Source organism: Chrysemys picta, chromosome 3, assembly GCF_011386835.1.
Source record: "Chrysemys picta bellii isolate R12L10 chromosome 3, ASM1138683v2, whole genome shotgun sequence".
In the NCBI taxonomy this organism is placed as follows: Eukaryota; Metazoa; Chordata; order Testudines; family Emydidae; genus Chrysemys; species Chrysemys picta.
Genome location: NC_088793.1, coordinates 153,886,939 through 153,909,520, shown reverse-complemented (window position 1 = coordinate 153,909,520; position 22,582 = coordinate 153,886,939). Strand labels below are relative to the sequence as shown.

Genomic DNA, 22,582 nt, shown 5'->3' with positions numbered 1-22,582 from the left:
ATAGCTGGGTGTGGGTGTCTGTAAGCTGTCAGGGATAGACATTTGTTTAAGGAAGCAGAACCTGTGGGCCTAGCCCTGATCTCACACTGCCACACTTTTAAAAATGTTCAGGAGACAGCCGCAATACTTGTAGTTTCTCTTTCTTAGGAGAGAATTTTGAGACCTTCCATCAATGATTCATTACTAGACTCTGAAAGCCCAATTCTCCATTGCCTTGCATCTTGCACAGTCATTTACACCTGTGCAAAGTGTATGTAATACATAACTAGATCAGAGCAGGAGCATTTTACAAGCACTTTACACAGGTGTAATTGACTTCACAGGGTGCAGGGCACTGGAGGAACAGACCTAGTGCCTCCTGCTGTTCCATGGGCTATAGCTTTGTAAATGCATAGGGGATTTCCTCACATCTGTCATTTCCCAAGAGTCTTTTTTTAATTTAATCCAAGTGAATCATGAAAAGTCCAGTTCAGCTGAGCTGTTTGTTACCTGACAGGTGTTCCGTGATGTCCTGCATGGCTCGACCACTGATGAAATGCACTCTGCTGGCAAATGCTTGTAGAAGCAACGCATTATCTGAAAGGGACAGAGACACATTCATGATCCTTGTTTCTGAGATTGTAAACAACAAAGAAAATATTTGCACCTTCTAAAATACAGCAAATTTCAGAGAATATGGGGTACATTTAATCTTCTCTTGACGTTAACGTTGGATGGTTTCAAATTCAGAACAAAAGTTCCTGATCCCACATCAGCATGTGTGAAATTCACCACTGTGCGGAGTTCTAGCACAAGTCCCACACCCTGCAACTAAATCAGTCCCTCACAGTTTAAATGGGATGTAGGTGACACATAGGCCTTGTTTTATTTCTGCAGAGAAGTGATTTTTACACTCAGTGAACATCTGTGCAAATTTAAAATCAGTTCCTCCTTTACTTACTTGCCAAGAACTCTGCACAAGATTTTGTGTTGTCCCTGCAAGAACAAATTATCTGATCACCACCAACATCTGCAACTTGTGCTTGTGATATCAAGAGCCATTTCAGAAAAAGAGAGAGAAAAAGACCCAATAACTCAGATCTTGGCAGGGAGGTAAAAGAAGAACTGATTTCCCAATATTTTGTTGTCAAATGTATTTTTCATCCACAGCTTGTGATTGATTTAGGATCCTGGCTGTTGTTTTAAAACTACTGCACAAAGTGACCTACAATAGTTGGTTCTGTTGGTTCTGACAAGCTTGGCAGAGTTGTTTTTGGATGGTAGTATTTGGATGAGCTACCTCCATGGAACTTCTAGATGCCTTAAATAGTGAGGGTGATGGGTCCGTAGGTAACATGCTTCCTTCTGTATCAACACTGAGCCAAAGCCCCAACACGGTTTTAAGGGACACAGTATTGTTATAGATGCCATCTTTTGTATGAGACATAAAACTGAGATCATTAATGATCACATTGTACTTTTTGCAAGCAGACAACAGGGGTATTTGGCACTGGTGCTCTGGCTAAATTCCAACACTGGTAATTACATTCGGTTCCTCAAAAATTCCAATATAGACGCTTCACTTCCAGCCCTAAACTGTTGTGTGGTATTGATATGTGCTGTTAAATAGTTGCTGTGTTCCCCTCAGACAGAGATGGTTACATGTCAGTTGCTGTTTTGAAACAATTGCTTTGAAATCCTGATATGAAAGGTGTTATAGCAGTGCAAAATATTAGTTATTAGTATTGATCTCAATAAAGCTTTTCCATTCACCGTTAAAACTATTGTTGGGACCCCTTCATTTTTTTAAGGTGCTAAGTTTACAGGCAATGCTCTCTTCTCAATTAAAAATTTTGAAACACTGCAAGCTCGCAAGAGTCAACAACCAATTTATACAAGCTTTACCTCGGAACTGCCTGCAGCACAGGGCAGCTTTAAATGGAGGCTGGGAGTGAGAAAGCAATGCAGCAGGTGATGCTATTTTCAGTAACTCAGCTTTGACTCTATCCAATAAATACTAAATTGGTTTACTGGTTGCAAGACAGGCAGTTCAGTGTTAGCCACAGTATTAAATATGATGAGATGATTCCTTTGCATTCTCATGTCATTTTCAATACAGCAGTGTCAGCCTCCTTAGAAGGAATCTCCCTTGGAGACCTGATGTTATATCATTAACACGATGCTTATTAGTACTGTTTGTTATAATGAGTCCTCCTTCCCTGTGATTTACCCTGGCAGAAGGCTCGAGGCGCTATATATAGCATAGTAAAAATTACTTCAAATGCATTTACAAATATAAAAGCCTCCCTGTAAAAGCTTAACAAGTAAAACCATCCAAGGGGTTTAAAAAAAACCATAGGTATATACTGGACTTGCCACACCAGATCAGACCAGTGGTCCATTTAGAATGAGGTTTTCAAAGTTCTTTGTGTATATATATATATATATATAATCTTCCTACTGTATTTTCCACAGCATGCATCTGATGAAGTGGGCTGCAGCCCACGAAAGCTTATGCTCAAATAAATTTGTTAGTGTCTAAGGTGCCATAAGTACTCCTGTTCTTTTTGCGAATACAGACTAACATGGCTGCAACTCTGAAACCTGAGAGAAGAGTTAGGCTCCCAATTCCCATTGACCTCCTATAGGAATTAGGCACCTGTCATTTGTGCCTTTGAAATTCTCCCCCCTAGTCCAGTGTCCTGTAACAAACTGAAATAAGCCCAAATCGATCTTAGGCACTCAAACCAATTTAAGTGTCCACACTGAGGAATTGCCCCAGTTTGACTCCGTCGATTTAGAACCCGATTTAGTTAAATCAGGGCAATTTTGGTGCGGTTGCTCATCTGTAAAATGGAGATAATGATACCTCCTTTATCTCATCATTTGTCTGCCTTGTTTATTTAAACTGTAAGCTTTTTGGGACAGGGACTGTCTCTAGCTATGTTTGCACAGCATCTAATACAACAGGGCCCTAAGTTCATTTGGAGCATATCTAAGCACTATCGGAATGCATGTAATAAGGAAAAACAGTCTCTGTTGGTTAGAGGTTATGTCCTGAAGCACAAGGATTTATAAAAAGGACAAAAAAATAAATACAGGACAAAGTGGGGGTCAAATTAAAAAACCCAAACACACAAAAAAACCCACTGGAATAGAAAGGTTTAAAGTGTTTTAAAAGTGGGGAGAGATGGATGCCAGGGAAGATAGAGTTCCATATTCTAGGCCCCATCACCATAAAGGGCTGATTAGCCCCCAACCTATCGTGCTGGGTCCTTTAAATGGTGATGGATTGTGTTCTGTTCACTGATAATGGACAGAAAAAAGTACAGGGCCATTTATGGGCTTCAGACAAAAACTGGGGACTCTCCAAGCTAGATATCAAAGTAAAGGTAGATAAATGGTGCTGGGGATTATTCAGAGCCAATTCAGTTTGTTTCCAGGTGGATTTTTGGTCTCAAGAGCAATAATTTTACGATAGGCTACTGAGCAATTTTGTAAGCACTTTGCATTGCTGCCAGGATCATCAAAGATGGTAGATGGGAAAATCCTGCCTAAAATTCATATTTTGATGCCTGTGAACAACCAGAGTTTCCCAGCTGCATCTAGGGTCCAAAATAAAGGAGTAAGAGTGATTGGGGCATGCACACAACTTACCTCCTGTAGGTTAGGAAAGTAATAGGGACTTGCCACGCATGGTTTTTTAACTGTGAAGGTGACAATATTTAAAGACAAGGGGCCTGATTCACTCTACAGGGTTTGCCACTACAATCCCAATTAGGGCTGTCAATTAATCACAGTTAACTCATGCGATTAACTAAAAAAAATAATCGTGATTAATCTCTGTTTTAATTGCCTTGTTCCACTAGAATACCAATTGAAATTTATTAAATATTTTGGATGTTTTTCTATATTTTCATTTATATTGTATTCTGTGTAATTGAAATCAAAGTGTATATTTTTTTTTATTACAAATATTTGCACTGTAAAAATGATAAAAGAAACAGTATTTTTCAATTCAGCTCATACACGTACTGTAGTGCAATCTCTTTGTCATGAAAGTGCAACCTACAAATGTAGATTTTTTTTTTTTTTGTTACATACAGCAGCGGCTCCAGGCACCAGCGCTCCAAGTGCATGCCTGGGGCGGCAAGCCGCGGGGGGCGCCCTGTCGGTCCCTGTGAGGGCGGCAGTCAGGCAGCCTTTGGCGGCTTGCCTGTGGGAGGTCCACCAGTCCTGCGGATTCGGCGGCAATTCGGCGGAGGATACGCTGAAGGCGCGGGACCGGCAGACCTCCCGCAGGCATGCCGCCGAATCTGCGGGACCGGGGACCTCCTGCAGGCATGCCGCCGAATCCACGGGACCGGGGACCTCCCGCAGACATGCCGCCGAAGACAGCCTGCCTGCCGTGCTTGGGGCGGCAAAAAAGCTAGAGCCACCCCTGGTTACATAACTGCACTCAAGAAACAAAACAATGTAAAACTTTAGCACCTACTAGTCCATTCAGTCCTACTTCTTGTTCAGCCAACTTTGTTTACATTTACAGGAGATAATGCTGCTCACTTCTTGTTTACAATGTCACCTGAAAGTGAGAACAGGCATTTGCATGGCACTTTCGTAGCTGGCATTGAAAGGTATTTAGGTGCCAGATATGCTAAACATTCGTATGCCCCTTCATGCTTTGGCCACCATTCCATAGGACATGTTTCCATGCTGATGACACTCGTTAAAAAATCATGTGTTAATTAAATTTGTGACTGAACTCCTTGGGAGAGAATTATATGTCCCCTGCTCTGTTTTACCTGCATCCTGCCATATATTTCATGTTATAGCAGTCTCGAATGATGACTCAGTACATGTTCATTTTAAGAACACTTTCACTGCAGATTTCACAAAATGCAAAGAAGATACCTATGTGAGATTTCTAATGATAGCTACAGCACTCCACCCAAGGTTTAAGAATCTGAAGTGCCTACCAAAATCTGAGAGAGATGAGGTGTGAAGCATGCTTTCAGAAGTCTTAAAAGAGCAACACTTTGATGCAGAAACTACAGAACCTGAACCACCAAAAAAGAAAATCAACCTTCTGCTGGTGGCATCTGATTCAGATGGTGAAAATGAACATGTCGGTCCGCACTGCTTTGGATTGTTATCAAGCAGAACCTGTCATCAGCATGGACGCATGTCCCCTGGAATGGTGGTTGAAGCATGAAGGGACATATGAATCTTTAGCACATCTGGCTTGTAAATATCTTGTGACGCTGGCTACAACAGTGCCATGCAAACACCTGTTTTCACTTTCAGGTGAGATAGTAAACAAGAAGAGGGCAGCATTATCTTCTGCAAATGTAAACAAACGTTTTTGTCTGAGCGACTGGCTGAACAAGAAGTAGGACTGGGTGGACTTGCAGACTCTAAAATTTTATATTGTTTTATTTTTGAATGCAGGTTTTTTGTACATAATTCTACATTTGTAAGTTCAACTTTCGTGATAAAGAGATTGCACACCAGTACTTGTATTAGGTGAATTGAAAAATACTATTTCTTTTGTTTTTTACAGTGCACATACTTGTAATCAAAAATAAATATAAAGTGAGCACTGTACACTTTGTATTCTGTGTTGTAGTTGAAATCAATGCATTTGAAAATGTAGAAAACATCCAAAAATATTTTTAAAAAGTGGTATTCTATTATTGTTTAACAGTGCGATTAATCGCACAATTAATCGTGATTAATTTTTTTAATTGCTTGACAGCCCTAATCCCAATCAAAATCCCGGATCCTTGAATTTTGGGGTGTATAAGATCCAGTTCTGGATCTGAATTTTGCAAATGGCTCATATCTGGCAGAACCAAAAGCCTGGATCTAAAATATTAAAAACTTTGCAGCTTGAACTCATCTCTAGTTGAAACCTACACGAATATAGACAAATGTGTTTTGCGCAGCTCCAGCACTGACACTTGCCAGTGCTTACAGGTTACAGTGTTTCATTTAATACACAGCCTGGGGTGGGGGGGGGCGGAGAGGAGAAGCTCCTAGAGACAATATACTTGAACCTGACACAAGATCAACAGGGATCATGGCTGCTGGATACTGTAATACAAGGGTGAGACATATGCTCACCTCCGTTCTGCTGGCTGGTGTGGAGAGCGGGTCTAGGTCCACCACCTACTGTGGAGAGGCCAGAACACAGTGGTGCTGACCTCACACAATTCTCTCTGCTTTACACTCAGACACAATCTTGTCCTTATGGTCTAAACAATTTCCCTTCACAGAGGAACCGCGACAGGCAAGCAGTGAGCAAATTCTATTAGCTATATAAGAGCTCTGGCTCACTGATGCAAAGAGAGTTAATAATTCCATTCTAAGGCCTGACTCTTGAACACTCTAAATATTTCAGGCATATTCACCCAGTGCAGTATTTCTATAGCTGACATAAATCTGTATGGCAAGGGAATTTACAACAGGCCTTGGTTATGTAGTTATTGGCAATAGTAATCTCGCCCTATACAGAACAACATTTGGAACAAGCCATCATTTAGTTCTGGATTTATACTTGTTTGTTCTAGTAAGGAACTTGGCAAATCATAAATTTCATTTAAAAAAAAGAAGAGCAAGGGTTGAAGATATTTATGAACTGAAGAGAGGAGAAGGAACCAGTCAAGCCCCATAATTTAGAGCTTCCTAGGAGGCGGTACAGCAGAAGCTCTGCTGGGTCAAGGTCCCCTTCAGATCTGCATCAAAGCAACTTGCCTGGGAAACCAAGATGGGCCAGAAACAACCTCAAAATCCATGCACTCCTTTGTCCCTATGCTCTAGGGTTGTTCAGTACCAGGTCTTACTGCTTAGCCCCATCTTTATAACAAACCAAATTAAGAGTCCAGATCCAATGAATTCTAACATGTTGGGGAAATTTAGATGCAGATTCAAGCTTTGCCACTCTGACCCCTTTCTTCTTGGAAGCTGGTGACTAAACACCTTTGAGGATCCGGGGCTAAGGGCCTCATTTCTAGAGGAGCTGAGCGCCCATAACTCCAGTTGAAGTCAATGGAAATTATGGGTGCTCAGCACCTCGGATCATCATGTAGTGAGTGATTTGCAAACCTAGCATCATCGGAAGACTCCAGTATTTTGTGTGGAACTCATAGCTCACTCAAACTGCAGTCCACCATGGTCTGAAGATGAGTCCTGTACAAGGTATAAGACTATGCCTCTGCAGAAGGGAAACAGTTTTATTTTAATGTGTAAAACTCATTACAAGGGACATCTCTCATTTCAGACTCAAACTCGTCTCTCATCACATACACATCTGCTCTGATCTCATATTTTATTTATTTTCATGTATGAATTTGGTGCTGCTAATAATATGCCAGACTGACAAACCTGGAGACTGAAAGCCTCTGTTGACAGAACAGGCACAACAAAAACAGTGCTAGCACAAACTTCACCCCAACCCACCCCCATCCACTGGCAAGGTGTCTCAACCCTAACCCAGATGGTTGAGTGGGTAATTCAGTCTCTATTGCCCATTCAGGCTATCTGGGATACTCTTATCATTGTATTAAAACCTCCTCCTTGAGAGGCGGTAGCCAAGTCAATGGAAGAATTCTTCTGTTGGCCTAGCGCTGTCTACATAGGGATTTAGGTCCGCTTAACTACAGGCAGGCCTACTCTACACTTGAAAAGATCCACCTCCACAACAGGTGGTAGCTATGTCAGCAGGAGAAACTCTCCTGTCGACCTAGCACTGTCTACACCGGGGGTTAGGTCAGTATAACTGCGTCGCTTGGGGGTGTGGATTTTTCACATCTCTGATCGACATAGCTGGGTCAATCTAATTTTCTAGTATAGACCAGCCCTCAGTCTTAACCCTCCCTAATGAAATTACCACCAGGGAAGCCAAATGTGATGTAAACACCTGTCCACTGGCAAATGGGTCAGACTAGTAAAATCAGTCCATACAGACAATCAGGCAGCCATCTGAAAGTAACAACTTTCACTCCCTATTGACTTGGGCTTGACTTGAACTAGTGTCCTAGAGGCAAAAACTCCATATCCCACCCCCAATTAGGGTGACCAGACAGCAAATGTGAAAAATCGGGACGGGGGTGGGGGGTAATAGGAGCCTATATAAGAAAAAGACCCAAAAATCGGGACTGTCCCTATAAATCAGGACATCTGGTCCCCCTACCCCCAATAGATATCCGGACCTCCATGCTCACATTTATTGTTGTGAATAATTAATATCAGGAAACGCTGACTCATGAAACCGAGATGAGAGAAAATATTAGCTGAGAGGGGGAAAAGTTAATCTTACAGCATTTTAAAACATTGATCCATATTACTGTTTTTCCTTTTGTTCTTCCTTCATTGTGGGTTTTCGTCCCAAAATTAGGATCATGGTGGATTGAGAGCTGTGGTGGGTGGGAGACAGCATGAGATGGATGTTTGTGTTTGTCTAAGATGTACATACTGGCTGTGCATCTGAGATCAGTTGTGAGAGGGATAGTGCAAGAGAATGAGTCCCAATGCGTGGCCCAAAAACTCTGCACTCAGAGGTTAATATGTAGAACAATAATGACACCAATCTACATGTATATAGGGTGAGGGCTTTATTCATGTAGAGGGATCTCACAGCACTTTCCAAGCTGTGGGGCCTGTTGTGGCTTTAAGAGTGTCGTAAGGGGCAGTGTGGAGGTGCACCACCCCAGCAGGAGCACCTGGAGGAAATGAAAGTGAGGCAGGTGCAATATCGCTAGGAATGCTAGGGCAACTCTGGAAGAGTGCAAAGTGCATTCTGCACTCCCTGCAATAGGCCAGCTTAACTAACTGGTGGGGACGGGGCTTGTGTCATGGCCTCACTTCCTGCCCATCCCATTTGGGGTTTCTAGCATCCCTGATTACACTAGAGACCCCTGGTCTTTGCACTTGAGGAGGGGGGGTTGTGCTTAGTCCCTCTACAGGTGCACAAAAGAGGGGCTGAAGGCAGTTCCAGCCCCCCCCCCCCCTTGTACATGCATGCAGGACCAGGCACAATCTGTGCCAGGCGTCCATCACCTGATCTCTGCTTACTGCGCTGGCTTGCTGCAAAATACAGTAACGTGTCAAATTCTAGATCTCAGTCCTGATCTTTAAGGCACTCAATGGTTTGGGTCCAGGACACCTTAAAAGATCACATAAAATTCTGGGAGTAGGACCCCACTCCAGGACTCCCACCCCCAGGTACAGCTGAACTGTCCACTGCAAGGGTAAAGCTCATCAGTACAGGGGACAGAACTTCCCCAGGAGCTGCTCCAAGACAGTGGAATAAAGTCCTGCAAAAACTAAGAAACACCACAAGCCACACCATCTCCCACTCCAAGCACAAGGTATACTTCTCTGATCTTGCCTGAGGTAATATAGACATAGCACAGCAGACATGTAATATATTACATGAAATAAAAATAAAAATCCCTACACAATCTCTCACTGGGGAGAAGGAAAGAACCAGACATAATAGATGTTAGTCACATTATTTCATGCACTTCTGGAAAGAGCTCAGATGCTATGGTTGTGAGTGTGGTTTATGGTTGTGAGCGTGGTTTATGGTTAAGAACATAAACAGAAGAGAGAAGAATCACTGAAATGCAGCCAGACACATGTTTTTGGTGAAAAACTGCATCCATCTACAGAGCCATTTAGAAGAATTCAGTCAAGACACTTAAGCTGCTAGGCTAAGGGACACCCCTACAGCCGCTGGGCATTCCCTCAAACCAGAGTGGAGTTCATCAGCCAAATGAGGTAATTAAGGGACTACTTTGAAATTTTTGATCTGAGGCCTAGAAGTGGCTTTCTGACTCCAAGATGGAGCAACAGCAATTGTGCAGGTATCACACGATGGGAGATCTACTGTAGAAACAGGAAGAAGTAAATATTACCTAGGTTAGCGATCATTGTGTCCAGCACCCTCACTGCTGCAGTATAAATCCCAGAATTCTTAGAGTTCAAGTTATCAGTGACAACCGTCACCATGGAGACCACAACTGGGTGTAAACCATCTTTGAGGATAGGGATCATGGAGGCAGCTGACTCTAGCGCGTGCTGGTTCACTTTCTTGTTGGAGTCCTGAAGTCTCAGGGCAAAAGCATCAAAAATCTGTTCAAAAATAAAAAAGCAAAAGCAGGATGTATATCACTGTTGGGGCTGGCAGGGAATGTAGAATCAGAGGCTTCCAGCAAGCACAAAAATATGGGCCAGATCCTGCCAACACGTCATACCAGGTCGACACTTACTACTGTGAGAAGTCTCACGGACTTCCCTGTGCTGCTCACAATAGTGAGCTCTATGTACAGTACTGTTTGCAGAATCAGGTTCTAGCTTCTTTAATAGCTTCTCATTTTCCAGTGTGTTAGGGAAAGGTGATTTGGGGAGGAGGGGTTGGGGGGGAGGGATAAAAATACTTATTATCCCTCCTCAATAAAGTTCAGAAATCCTTTTACTGAAGGGAGCAGCCAATCTCTTTAAGGCCCCCACATTTACCTTCCTTTGAGTCATTTCAGTGCTTGGGTAGAAGTCTCACAATTACCAGTTAATAACAGAGTTTGGGAAGACAGGTGAGACAAACTGGGGGTAGCTCTGGCTTTGCCAAACTAGGGTTGGTTCTGATCCAAGTCTTGTTTTAGCCAACCCTCCCAAAACCCGGGGTTGGTGGAGTGCAGGGCTCTGAGAAGTGGTTTGGGGTCTGATCAGTCTCTCTAACAGGCAGGCCTCTCAGGTGTAATGCATCATGCACTCCTCATTAGAGCAGATTCTGACTCCCTGTCCCACTGCCACCACATTCTCAGGCAGTGATCCCTGGGACAGAGAGCATCAGCAGCAGCTCCCTGTGGCAGTGGGGGTGGGAGAAGAGGAGAAGAGACCCTCCTCTTCCACCTCTGAGCCCTCTGCCCTACCCTTCAAGAGGCAGAGAGAGGGTCCCAGTATGGGAGCCCAGGAGCTGACAGGTTTTTTCAGGTAGAGGAGAGATGAGGAGGAAGTGATCAGGCTGAACCACTACATTATCCACAGAAGAGAAAGGAAGAGCACAAAGCTGGAGCTGCGCTCTTCAGGGCTAGGAGGTTCCATACCCATCTCCCAACCCTCTCTTACAAAAAATGTAGCAGCCCAGCCTACTCCTTCCAACCGCCCCATTCCACTCCTGGAAAACAGTGAGCAGCTCTGGGCAGCTGGGCTCTCTCTCACTGTTCTTTGGAGGGGAGGAGAAAGCAGAAAGCAGCAGGGCCATAAGCAGCAGTAGCTGCAAAGACCTTCTTGGGGGCAGCAGCAGTGGAACCTTGCAGAAGGGTAGGGCCAGGCTTAAATTAACTGTATTGGAGGCAGGGGCTGAATTAACTGTATTGAATAAGGGTGTGCCAGCCTGGCCTGAATTAATTGGATGGAGGGTGAAGATAGCTGGAATTGATTGTATTGGGGGCAGCCTGGGCAGGATACATGGGGAAAGGGAACAAGAGAAAAGGCTCTTGAGACCTGGACAATGTTTGCGGAGACAAACTGGGGGTTGTTCCTGCAGTGCTCCACCAGCAGTGTCACTCCCTCCATTCGTGTCTGAAACTCCTTGGCCATCAGGAGTTTGTTTAGCTCCTTGAGCTGCTCCATCGCTTCCACGCTACGGAGAGATGAGCGACGAACCACTGGCTGTGCTGGTGCTAGGATGTCTGATCTGGACCTGGTGTTGGGACAGAAAAACTCAATGTCACCTTTGGGTAACAACGTTTTCAGTATAACAATGACAAACACAGCCTCAGGGTGCTTCCTGCTCACTTGGTTACAGTGCGAACCGTATTGTAACAGGAAGCAACATCTAGTTAACATTCTCTCCAGTTTATAATTAGGAAACTGAAGCATGGGGGGTTAAAGCGATCTACCCAAGGTCACCCAGAGGAATCAGTAGCAAAGCTGGGACTAGAAGCCAGCAGTGCTGGCTCCCAGTCCTGTGCTCAGACCATTTCTCTCTTAGGGCTTGATCCAAAGTCCACTGAGTTAATGGAAAGATTCCCATTGATTTCAATGGGCTGGGGACTAGTCCCTTATAAGTGGGGCTCATTAATTCCATTTTTCGTACCTGGGAAAAAATCTAAACACAATGGTGAGGCTTATGCTCTCTTTCTTCTGGCCACCACTGAACACAATGGAACAAATCCACTGTGTTATCAAAAGAGAAAAGACACTGGTGGCTCCACTGCCAGCCCTGGGAGCAAAAAGGACCAAGTTCCTGTCTTGAATGCTGATCCCCAGCACAGCAGGTGTGGCATTGCCATTGGATTAGCAGCAGCCACCTGGCTCAGTAATGTTCTCTTTGGGTCTGATCCTTATAAACAGCTACAAAAAATTCAGATTAGCCTAGAGATAGTTTATTGATTAATAAGGCTGAAAACTCCATCATGCATATCCTCAAAGATAATGAAATAGTAACAAAGAAATGTTCAGTACCCTTCACTGGAAGGCAGACTGTCCTGGGAGGCAGTCAAGCTGCTGTTCCTAGACTCCCTGCGGCCTTTGGTAGAAGGAGGTTCAGATACATTGTCTTCCATCCCCTATATATATATATATATAAAAAATGCATCTATAAAAAGCGAGATAAGATGGGAAATGATTTCTTATGACAGTGTAAAACACAGCTTAGAGCCAGGATCCGTGTTCTTCAGATGGGAAAGCGGAGAGTTTTATAGCCCAAACAGGGAGAAGAGCCAGAGATGCCCTGAAAACCACTGGAGACTTTGCTATTGCCATCCTAATCAATCTGAGGCATTCAGATGCTACAGTGATGGGCAGCAGTATAAAACCCTATGACAGTCAGCTAGATCTGGTCACGTGCAAAACCACTGCAGTCACAAACTGGTGCCTGTTGCAGAGCAGGTAACTCTGGGAACAGCTGAACCCCCCTAGTAGTTTTAAAGGTATCCTTGGCCTACAGAATACTGGGAGAATTCCACCTGAGGCATTCTTCCAGCTCCTCGACAAACCCATGTTCTTTCTAGAAGAGAAATGAATACAAAGACCATGCTCATCAGGATGATTTTCTACTGGCTGTAGGGATTCTTGGAGCACTTTCTAGTTCCACAGCACATGAGTGCAGAGGTAGTATTTTCTGACTGGAGCAGGTATGTGCTCCGGTTAAGACAGCGACACATTTCTCTTATTTTAGGAAATCTTCCAGGGACATCTCCTCCCCTATCTATTAAAAAGAGGTTTGACACTTCCAAGAGAACTACTCCCACCCCTGCCCTCTTTTTCTTTCTGGATGTGAGGAAGACCATTTTCTTCTACTTTCCTTTCTTATTTGTGTCCATAATTCCACCTACTTTACCTCCCTCACTGCCAACTGATAAACTGGGTCAGAATCTGCAGTTCCTTTCCATGAACCAGAAGAGCGGGGGGTGGGGGGTGGGTTGTGCATGATCATGTATAGGCTCTCTCCGTACATATAAACAGAAGATATATCTCCTACTAAGCACTTACTTTCTGCTTTATTGTTGCCATAACATTTCGCAAGTTATGTGATGGGAGAGACTGTTTCAAATACCCATCGAATTTCGGATGAGGCATCAGCACATTCAGCATCTTCCGGCCGTAAAACCTAGCATGGGGAGGGGGAGAAATTAATGAAGGAACATTTTGTCTCAAAATATCACCATTTTATTTATCTATCCAGGAGACAGGTAGGGATTACAAAAAGAAACTGAAATGTTATGCTCTCCATGTTCAGTACAAGCTAGTGGCACTTTGTAAGGACTTTTATCCTCTCAAAAGAGATATAAATAAAGACTAAGATTTACCTCAAATTGGCATCACTATACAATATGGCCTGCTGCATACAATAGGCCATGGAGCAGCAGAGCAATGAGGAAATATCCTCTCACTCTATGGAGATCTACTAAATAATTAAGGAATCTATTTTTCCTTTGATGAGGATGTGTAATGGTCATAACAATTTACTTCCTTAAAAAGGCTTTCATTCTGCAAGATTCTAACCTGCTTTAACAAATTATTGCAGAGGAGTTTTTTTCATCCACTACCAAAGAGCAGCTACCTCTGTGGTGGAACATGGCAACTGCTCAACAGCACACAGTAGTTTAGGGTGGAAAGTGATAAATATCACAGCCAATTGAAACTGCAAGGGGAATTTAGGGAGGCAGAATGCATTGATTCAATACCACCAGAATTTGACCAGGATACTGGGTGCTAACACCCCTAATCTTACCAGAAATGCTCCGGGATCTTTCCATGACCATAAGTGGCCAGGGATTCAGTTTTACATAACACCCAAAAGATACCCAAGGAAGTCATATATGCATATTGAAGCCAAAGGAAACTGATTGGTGGACTAGTCCTATTGCATTCCTTTCCACTAAAGGATGTCTCATGCAATGTAAATGCTTGAATGGATCTTTATTGCTCGATAACCCATAAGAGACGGATTCCGCACCCTTCTTTAGCCAACAGTATATACACTGGAATCATGCTTTCCTTATGCTTATGTTATATTATGTTTTCCTTATGCTTGTTTTACATTAGTTTGCATTGTCATGGTTTGTTTTTTGCCAGCTACTGATTACAAAAGGTTTCTGCGTCTGCAAGAGGAAAGGGACATCATTACCTAGTGTCTTGATTGCAGTCCTGAGCAAGCTTCACCAGAGTCTGGACCAGTAGTTCTGTGTTGTCTCTGGTGCCTGACAGAAGTTTCTCAGCCCCAATCTGTTCCATGACAGTCAGTAAGTGTTCAGCGGCGCACTTTCGAACGGGGGGGTTACGATGGCTGAAGACAAGACATCAAACCAGCACATGTCTATATGGCCCTTCATCTCCAAAACCACAGGCCTCTGCCACTTGACCAAGAGAGAGCGCCCTAATTGTTGGTAGTAGCAGGTCTCTTATCCTCTCTGTGGACCCTGCTATTAGTGATCACAGTATCCATTCATACACACAGAACCACTATGTTACAGATGGACCATGTACAAGGATGAGAGGGGAATTCAATCTCCATGGCACATTTGGTCCTTGGGGTTCCTGCTGAGATTAACAACCCAGACAGGGATAGGAGGGGCAATTATGCCTTTGACACAGATATTGGTGCACTAGCATCTGGACTTAGTTCACCAACTTGTTTCATATCCAGCAGCCCATTGAATGGTCAGAGACCTAAAACCACAATGAGGGACAGTGCTATAGTATATTCACCAACACAGCCTCTGCCTGGATATCCCCAGAGCATTTGGTGTTTTAATGTTTTCAGGGCTGCAGAAGGTATACAGACATGTATCTCACCAACAGTTTTAGCCAGACCTTCATTTACTGGAATGAATAGCACCTGTTTGAAAGCGCCAGGTACAGTACCATCACTTTGAAGTGGTGCCAGCTTAGTGGTTCCCACAAAAGTCTGTATCTCAAAACCCAGAGAATCTGCCGCACTGAACTGAAGTTGGCATTCTGGTGATGCTCAGCTGTGCATTTTGAACTGAAAGTCAAGTTTTTAAAGGCAATGATGGGAGACTCTCAGGAATTGACCCTGTGTGGCACGTCCCTACCAAACCATGCATTTTCTCCTGTGGGTACACTCTAACCATACATATGACTGGTCCCTGCTTCTCTTGTTAATAATGCCCTGATGATGTGTGGTTTGTCCCAGTGGCCCCATGATTAGTGCTCTATGGTCATTAAGCAGGAAACTTGGTTTTGGCCACACACCAGGATTCCTGTGGTCCCATCACCTGGAGAGTGGAGGGAGCACATTATAGGGCCCTGCACTGATCTATCACATCCCCATCACCACAGTATCTGGGCAATGTTGATGGACTGTGCTAGAAGAGAGGTCATCATAATGTGGTGACCTGATGATAATGGGAGGTGTAAATGGGTAGTGGCAGTGAAATACCCCAGAGCAGAGGGAATTCCTTCTTCTCCACCACTCTCTTGTTCCCCACAAAGCAAGTAGTCAGATTGCAGAGTTCAGACAAGGGAAGAGTCACATACTTTACTCCACCGGCCATGAGGGCAGCCATTGCTCGCATGGGAGTCACACTCCCCACCATGACGCCCAGGGATCGATCAGCTGCTTTCTGAATGAACTCGCTGGAATCCCCTGTCCTGTGGAGCAGGACCCGGGCAATCTCCTCAACCTCCTGGTCCATGTGCTTCTTCATGGTCCTGAAGAGCTCGCCAAGAGTGCTGATAGCAAAGCGAGACACCTTTGAGCGGAGGTTGCTAACCTGGAGGAGGAAGAGTTACGAGTAGGACACAGGAGTCAGCTTAGAAAGAAGATCTACCTGCATGTATCTAGGGGGCCAAGGGGAAACCAGAGTTTTATATCACATCAAAGGTGAAATATAGTCTATTGGTCTAAGCATATGACTGGAAGCACGGAACTACCCCTGGCTCTGACACTAGCTCCTTCTGTAGGCTTGAGCAAATCACTTAAGGCCTGATTCAATGGGACTGCTTGTGGAGTAAGGAACAACAGGGTGAAGTATTGAGCCCTTAACGTCTCTGCTTTGGTTTCTCCATCTGCTAATGGAGAAAATAATCCCTCCCTCTCTCCACCCCTTTTTCCCTCTGTCATGTTCTGAGGATTCATTAGGATTGGTAAAGCACTTTGGAGGAATGCGCTTTGTAAAGATCTGATCCTGCAAGATGCTGAGCACCCTTAATTCCCTCTGCAGTCAGTGGGCATCCAGGTGCTCAGCATTACTGTGGATTGGGCCCTAATGACAAAGCCTTATCCCATAGACTGGAATGGATCAGCAGCTGAGAGTTCACAGCGTTGTTTTTGAAAGATAGATTGATGCTGCCCAAAGGCGGGGATGGTCCAATGGTTCTAGCCATCTTCATAGCCTGTGTTATTACTATAAAGCAGGAATGGCCAAACTGCAGCTCGTGAGCTGTATGTGACTCTTTTATAGTTAAAGTGTGGCTCCCAGAGCCCCCCCCCCCCCATTCTCCACCTACCAGACTTGGGGTGTGGGAAGCTCAGGGCTTCTGCCCTGTGGTGGGGCTAGGGGCTTCTGCCAAACACAACTGGTGCAGCTGAGAGTGCGTGGGCACAATTTAAAGGTTTGCCCCCCTCAACAGCTTGAGTTACAGCCCCGAGGCACACCCCCCTTCTTTCTCTCAATGGCCTCGTCCCTTCAGCTCCCAGGTGTTAGCTCTGCATGGTGAGGCAGTGGCAAACAGTTGGGAGTTGCAGGGCGGGGCCTCTGGCTTTAGCTCCTTAGGGAGAGGCAGCAGCAATAGCAGTGGTTCTCCCTGCAGGTCCCAGCTGTTTGTTGCTGCCTCTACCCAAGGCTCAGATCCCAGCTTGCCAGTTCCAGCAGCCGCCATGCAGGGAGGTGCCCCGGTGGCACCATGTGACTGAACGATGCCAGCAAACCCTGGCAAAAATTGGGGGGGGGGACGTGACTCCCATATGTCCCCCTCACACACCTCTAGCTTCTGCCCAGTGGGGAGGAGGGATCTCAGGCTTCAGCCCCATGGAAGGCATCTGCTGGGGCTTCAGCCCCACAGGGAACACGTGCCAAGGCTCAGGGCTTCAGCAGAAGCAGGGCTGAAACCCCAAGCCTGGGCAGGCGCCTCCTGTGGGGCTGAAGCTCTGAGACCCAGCAGGCATGCCCCAGCTTTCGAACTTCTGAAGATTGTTGTATGCGGCTCAGAGGGTCCGGAAGTTTGGCCGCACCTGCTATAAAGGGTTCAATGCAGGCCCCAGAAAATGCAACTGGACTGTGAAAGCAAAATCTGGGACAAGAGTGAAATGAAAGATGAACCCATGTCCCTGCATGTGAACTTCTGCAAGGAAGAGAAAAAGGTACCTCTTCCTAAAGATAACAGTGAGGTAAGAATCAGAAAAGAGCCTGAGCTGAAAAGTACAATCTGAACATCTGCCTCCCACATCCCTGAATTTCAAAGAGGGTGGGGGGGATTTGAATCCTGCAGATCTGAACATAGTGATCTATGAGCTCTGTAGCCCTCTAACCCACTATTATTCAAGCCTGCTAGATCTTTGTATTGCTGACAGAAGATGGAGATCGGAGTTTACAGAAGTGAGCCAACTCTCATTGTTTGTTGCAGATGGAAGAAGGTTTAGTGTGCTTGGCAAACCATGCCTAGTAATAGCACAATCAGCTGTGCAGGCCACAAACAAGTGCTGAATTGGAACTTGCGGCTGCTTTTAACTCATTGAAGAGTCTAACATGGGCACAATAAAATCTCTCAATTAACTGATCAAATAAAAAGTAAAGATGTTCAGAGCAGTCATGGATGACTGCCCTGGAATCCCAGTGCTGTCTGGCTCATGGAGTCCAACACACATTCTCCAGAACTCTGGATATGCAAGGAGATATTTGTGTCTGAAGCAGCAGGGGAAACATTTCTATGGAGCAAGGCACTAAAAACAAGCACTGGAAGAAAGAGGGAGAAAAGGTCAGCAGGGACCTCTGAGAGAGAGAGAAAGAAACGTGGTCTAGTGAGTCGAGCATAAACCTGGGAGCCAAAACTCTAGAGTTTAATCCTGACTGACAATGATGCAGTCTGGTTTAGGCAAATCAGTTTTTCTGTGCCTCAGTTTCCCCATCTGTACAATGCATAATTGTAATACTAACTCAAAGAGGCAACAGAGAGAGAGAGAGAGAGAGAGAGAGAGAGAGAGACTGCATTCAGCTGTAGGGATAGACAGATCTATATATACAACATCTATCTATGTAGATATCAGACAGAGATCTAAAGATGTAGATATAAAAATAGCTATAGAAACAGACACAGAGCAAATCATAGAACTGGAAGGGACCTCGAGAGGTCATCTAGTCCAGTCCCCTGCAAATATCTAAATAAAGATAAAACACACACACTTATTCTATACACTGTGTAGACATACATTTAATACAAATTTCTTACCTCTCTGGTAACTGCCAAGGAAACATCATGAAGTCGACAAAGGAGGACTTCTGAATGGCAGGTAGCCAGGCATTTGATGCTGAAAAGTCCTTTCTCCTTCAGTGGCCTGAGAGGCAATTACAAAACAGACAAACATAGAAGAGACAAATCATTGGTCTTGCATAGCACTGTGCTAAACACAGTTTCACACACCTGCAACCTGGGGATAGACTCTGGAACCCACACAAGTGGGACACTAAAAGTAAAGGTGCTGAATGTTTGAGAAACTCCCTATTCGTTTTTTAAACTGCTAATAAAAAAATGCTTTCAGTAGCCTGTGTGTGCAATTCCCCAGTGACCTAAGCTGGAGGAAGGTGTATGATTGATTTACTAGTTCCACATGATAGACTCAATCCTTGAGAAAACTAGAGATTTTCATGGCAGACTATGGATTTTCCATCTCCCTTTAGACTCAGGAGACAACTTGCATTTTTCTTCTCTAACCCTTATTGATGTTGCCAGTTTGTTTCAGGACTCAACTCACTGAATTAACAGTGCCACCTATTGGTGAATGACAAGAAGCACAGCCTCCTCTGACAGTCTGGGGTACATGGATTTAACTTAATAGAGAAAACCTTCATTTTTTCCTGTGTGGGGTATGGGGGAGTTGTTAAAGAAAAGAGGAAGAAAGTAGTGGAGGATTAGCGGGGAGAAGGAGAGAGGAGCAGATGAGAGAGGGAAAGTTTAAAGTAAAGGGGTTTAAAATAAAATCAAATAACTGTGTTTATACAAGCATATGCAGGGTGGCAGATTTTGACCTCAGATACACCATTGTTAATCTGGAGTAATTCCACCGAACTGAATGGATTCACTCTGGATTTACACTGGTGTAGCTGAGATCAGAAATGGCTCTATAGCTTCTGAATCCATGAATGTTCCCTTCCCTCTCTATGCCTAATTTCAGTATAGTGTGATCATCAGTTACATATTGTTGTTTGTGCCCCTGTTAGGCAGTGAGGAAAGTTCTTATTCTGAGGATCCTGGCTTCCTAATAAATTACTCCTCACACCCCAGGCCTCTCTCCCCAAAACTCCTGCCTTAGAGAGACTACAGGCAGAGCAATTCCCATCTAGTATGCATTGAATCCTAGAGTTTACCTTAATCACAAGGAATACAACTGATTGCTTGGGCTCCACTCACAGATCTATAACTTGCAGAGCTAGGGGAGGATGCAGTTTTTGAAATGAACACACACTCACCAGTAGCAAGGCTAAGGGGAAGAGGCCCAGTTCTCTCCCCTATGCTTCCAGCAATGAGACCAGAGCGGAAGGTAATTCATGACGACCCAATCCCATCTCCCCCAGTAGCTTGAGGGCCTGCAAATTGTAGGGCCAACCCTACTTCTGCCTTTATGACTGCTGAAGTGGCCTCCATCTCCTTTGGCTGGGAGTCAAGGTAGGGATATGATACATAGGAAACACAGGCTTCTAGCTGGAGTATCTTCTGATTATCCTATAATTTTATCTCTTCTCTGTAACTACTATTTGTGGCTACACAAAGGGCCAAAGGAGAAGGTTAATGAATGATGTTAACCTGCTGTTAGCCACAGCAGCATTACAGCCTGGGCAGGAGAACCAGGCTGTAGGGCTTTCCCTGGCTCATATCTACTGGAAAGCAATTGCATTGTGAAGATTGGCTTCCCTTAGTTCCCTCCAAGCCCCTGATCCTGAAAGAGACTGAGCATAGCACTGGAGGAGGCAACCACTCACACATCTTTATGTTGAGGGGAAGGAGGGACTTGAGGATGGAGTGTTTCCCTACCAGTCATTGCTACTGAGCCACTTGAGAGCATCAACCAGCCCTTGCTCCGGATGAGAGAAGGGTCTCATCTCCAAGGCTTCCCCACTTTCAGACTCCTCCTCCCCCTCTGGAGAATCCAGAGTGTTTGCTGGCAGGGAGTTAGCTGTATGGAAAAATCAAACACACAGATATCAATATGGCAGGTGCTGGTCACGACTCCACAGTTAAGGTCGCAACCAAGGTTCTATTGTGAGGCTTATTTTGTCTTCTGCCTCTTCTAACTTCTTAGCTGAAATTGCTATTGGTCTGAATTTTCCTACCATTAAAATGGGCAGTCTAATTTTTAACGAGTTTCAGCAGTTTAGGATTAGAACTGTTTTAATGGCTAGGAGACCAAAAAATATGAGCCACATCCTAAACTGGTATAAAGCAGCATAGTTTCATTGATTTCGATAGAAGATCTGGCCCATGGTTTTCACAGTACCGTATTTTATTTAGCCCCTAGCACAGCGGGATTCTGGTCCATCACTAGAGCTCTTAGGTGCTATAGTAATACAAATAAATTAATAATAATACTATCCTCATGATTTTTCAACCACTTATCGCTGGACACTAGCTTGTTATGGAAGTCTGAAAATTCACATATATGTATATTTTAACATACCGTTGAGAATGTGATTATTCAGGGATTTTCATAGATGTCTGAGTCTTGTATATATTTCTGTTCTTTAGGAGCTATCCACTGACGTATATCAGGGATTGTGGGGTAGAATATATTTGTCTCTTCAAATATATTTGTTTACAGACCATGCAGAATCTAAGCTTTCTTTAATAGGAAACATTAATTTCTAACCCTTATGGTTTCAAAGAAACCATAAGGGTTAGAAACCTTCCAAATGTGAACTGTAAGTAAGGAGATTCAGTGTTAGCAAATGTGGTTGATGATGAATATACTAGTCATCTTAAATTTTACATGATAAATGTATTTTGTCACAAAGCCTATTTGTCATCCGAAGTGCTAGAAGTAAAAAATTTTCGCACCTAAAGATCTTTAGGCCAAAATTTTCTCTTCTAAATTGTATACGAGAAAACTTTTGACTTCTAACAGTGCAAATGTTGTGTCAAGGCTAGAAAGAATGTAGGTTCTGGAGGATAGGATATCATATTTTATATGTGGTCTATAGGGTTTGTATGATATATAGGGTACAAAAACTAAAGTTGAGAATTTCAAAAGCGTTCAGCAATGGCCTAACTCTGCTCCCACTGGTCAACAGTAAAAACCCCATTAACTTTAATGCCAACCATTTTAAAAAAATCCCCTCCTACATAGAAAGGTGTTCCATAAAAGATTCCCTTCCAAGTACCAACCCAGCCTATCCCTTCTTAGCTTGCAAGATTTAATAGAATCACAAGGTCCTATGGTTGTAGGCTAAACAAAACAAAAGCTTCCTAACAAACAAAGAAAGAACAGAGTCACTAGTACACCCACTGTCTGTTATCCATTAATTGCAGGGGGGAAAACAATTTCAATATCACCCTGCAGCATCCCACATACGTCACCTGTTATATTTAAGCTATAGGACATAATAATACTGTGCGGTTCGTGGTGCGTGAGGCATGACGCCAAAGGTGGGTGTCTCCAACCTCCTCTGGCTGCAATGGTATTAGACAGTATTGCTACAGCTGAGAGTGACTGGATAATGATTGGTTGAAAAATCATGAGATGTGATAGGCAGCTGCTCAGAGGTCAATGACAATGAGCAACCAATCAGATCACATATGCAAATGAGTTCATCCTGACTGGCTGCAGTTGAGCTCAGTGTTTTCGTAGGAAGTGAACAACAGGTTTTCTGGATTTAAACATTCATTTCCCTTTTATGATGTCATCTTACAACCAAAAACAATG

The 22,582-nt window shown here is 44.0% G+C and overlaps 1 protein-coding gene across 2 annotated transcripts in view; it reads right to left on the bottom strand.

The window, feature by feature from the left end:
- Positions 1 to 22,582, bottom strand: part of TOGARAM2 (TOG array regulator of axonemal microtubules 2) — an 89,603-nt gene that overhangs the window by 2,449 nt on the left and 64,572 nt on the right. For both annotated transcript variants that reach the window (XM_065589309.1, XM_065589310.1), the window contains exons 11-19: positions 20,698 to 20,839; positions 18,898 to 19,003; positions 15,988 to 16,223; positions 14,615 to 14,773; positions 13,477 to 13,594; positions 12,448 to 12,551; positions 11,485 to 11,683; positions 9,897 to 10,113; positions 490 to 576 (exon numbers count right to left, since the gene is read on the bottom strand). In XM_065589309.1, the coding sequence (XP_065445381.1) occupies positions 490 to 576; positions 9,897 to 10,113; positions 11,485 to 11,683; positions 12,448 to 12,551; positions 13,477 to 13,594; positions 14,615 to 14,773; positions 15,988 to 16,223; positions 18,898 to 19,003; positions 20,698 to 20,839 (1,368 nt within the window). The remainder of the gene's footprint in view (positions 1 to 489; positions 577 to 9,896; positions 10,114 to 11,484; positions 11,684 to 12,447; positions 12,552 to 13,476; positions 13,595 to 14,614; positions 14,774 to 15,987; positions 16,224 to 18,897; positions 19,004 to 20,697; positions 20,840 to 22,582) is intronic.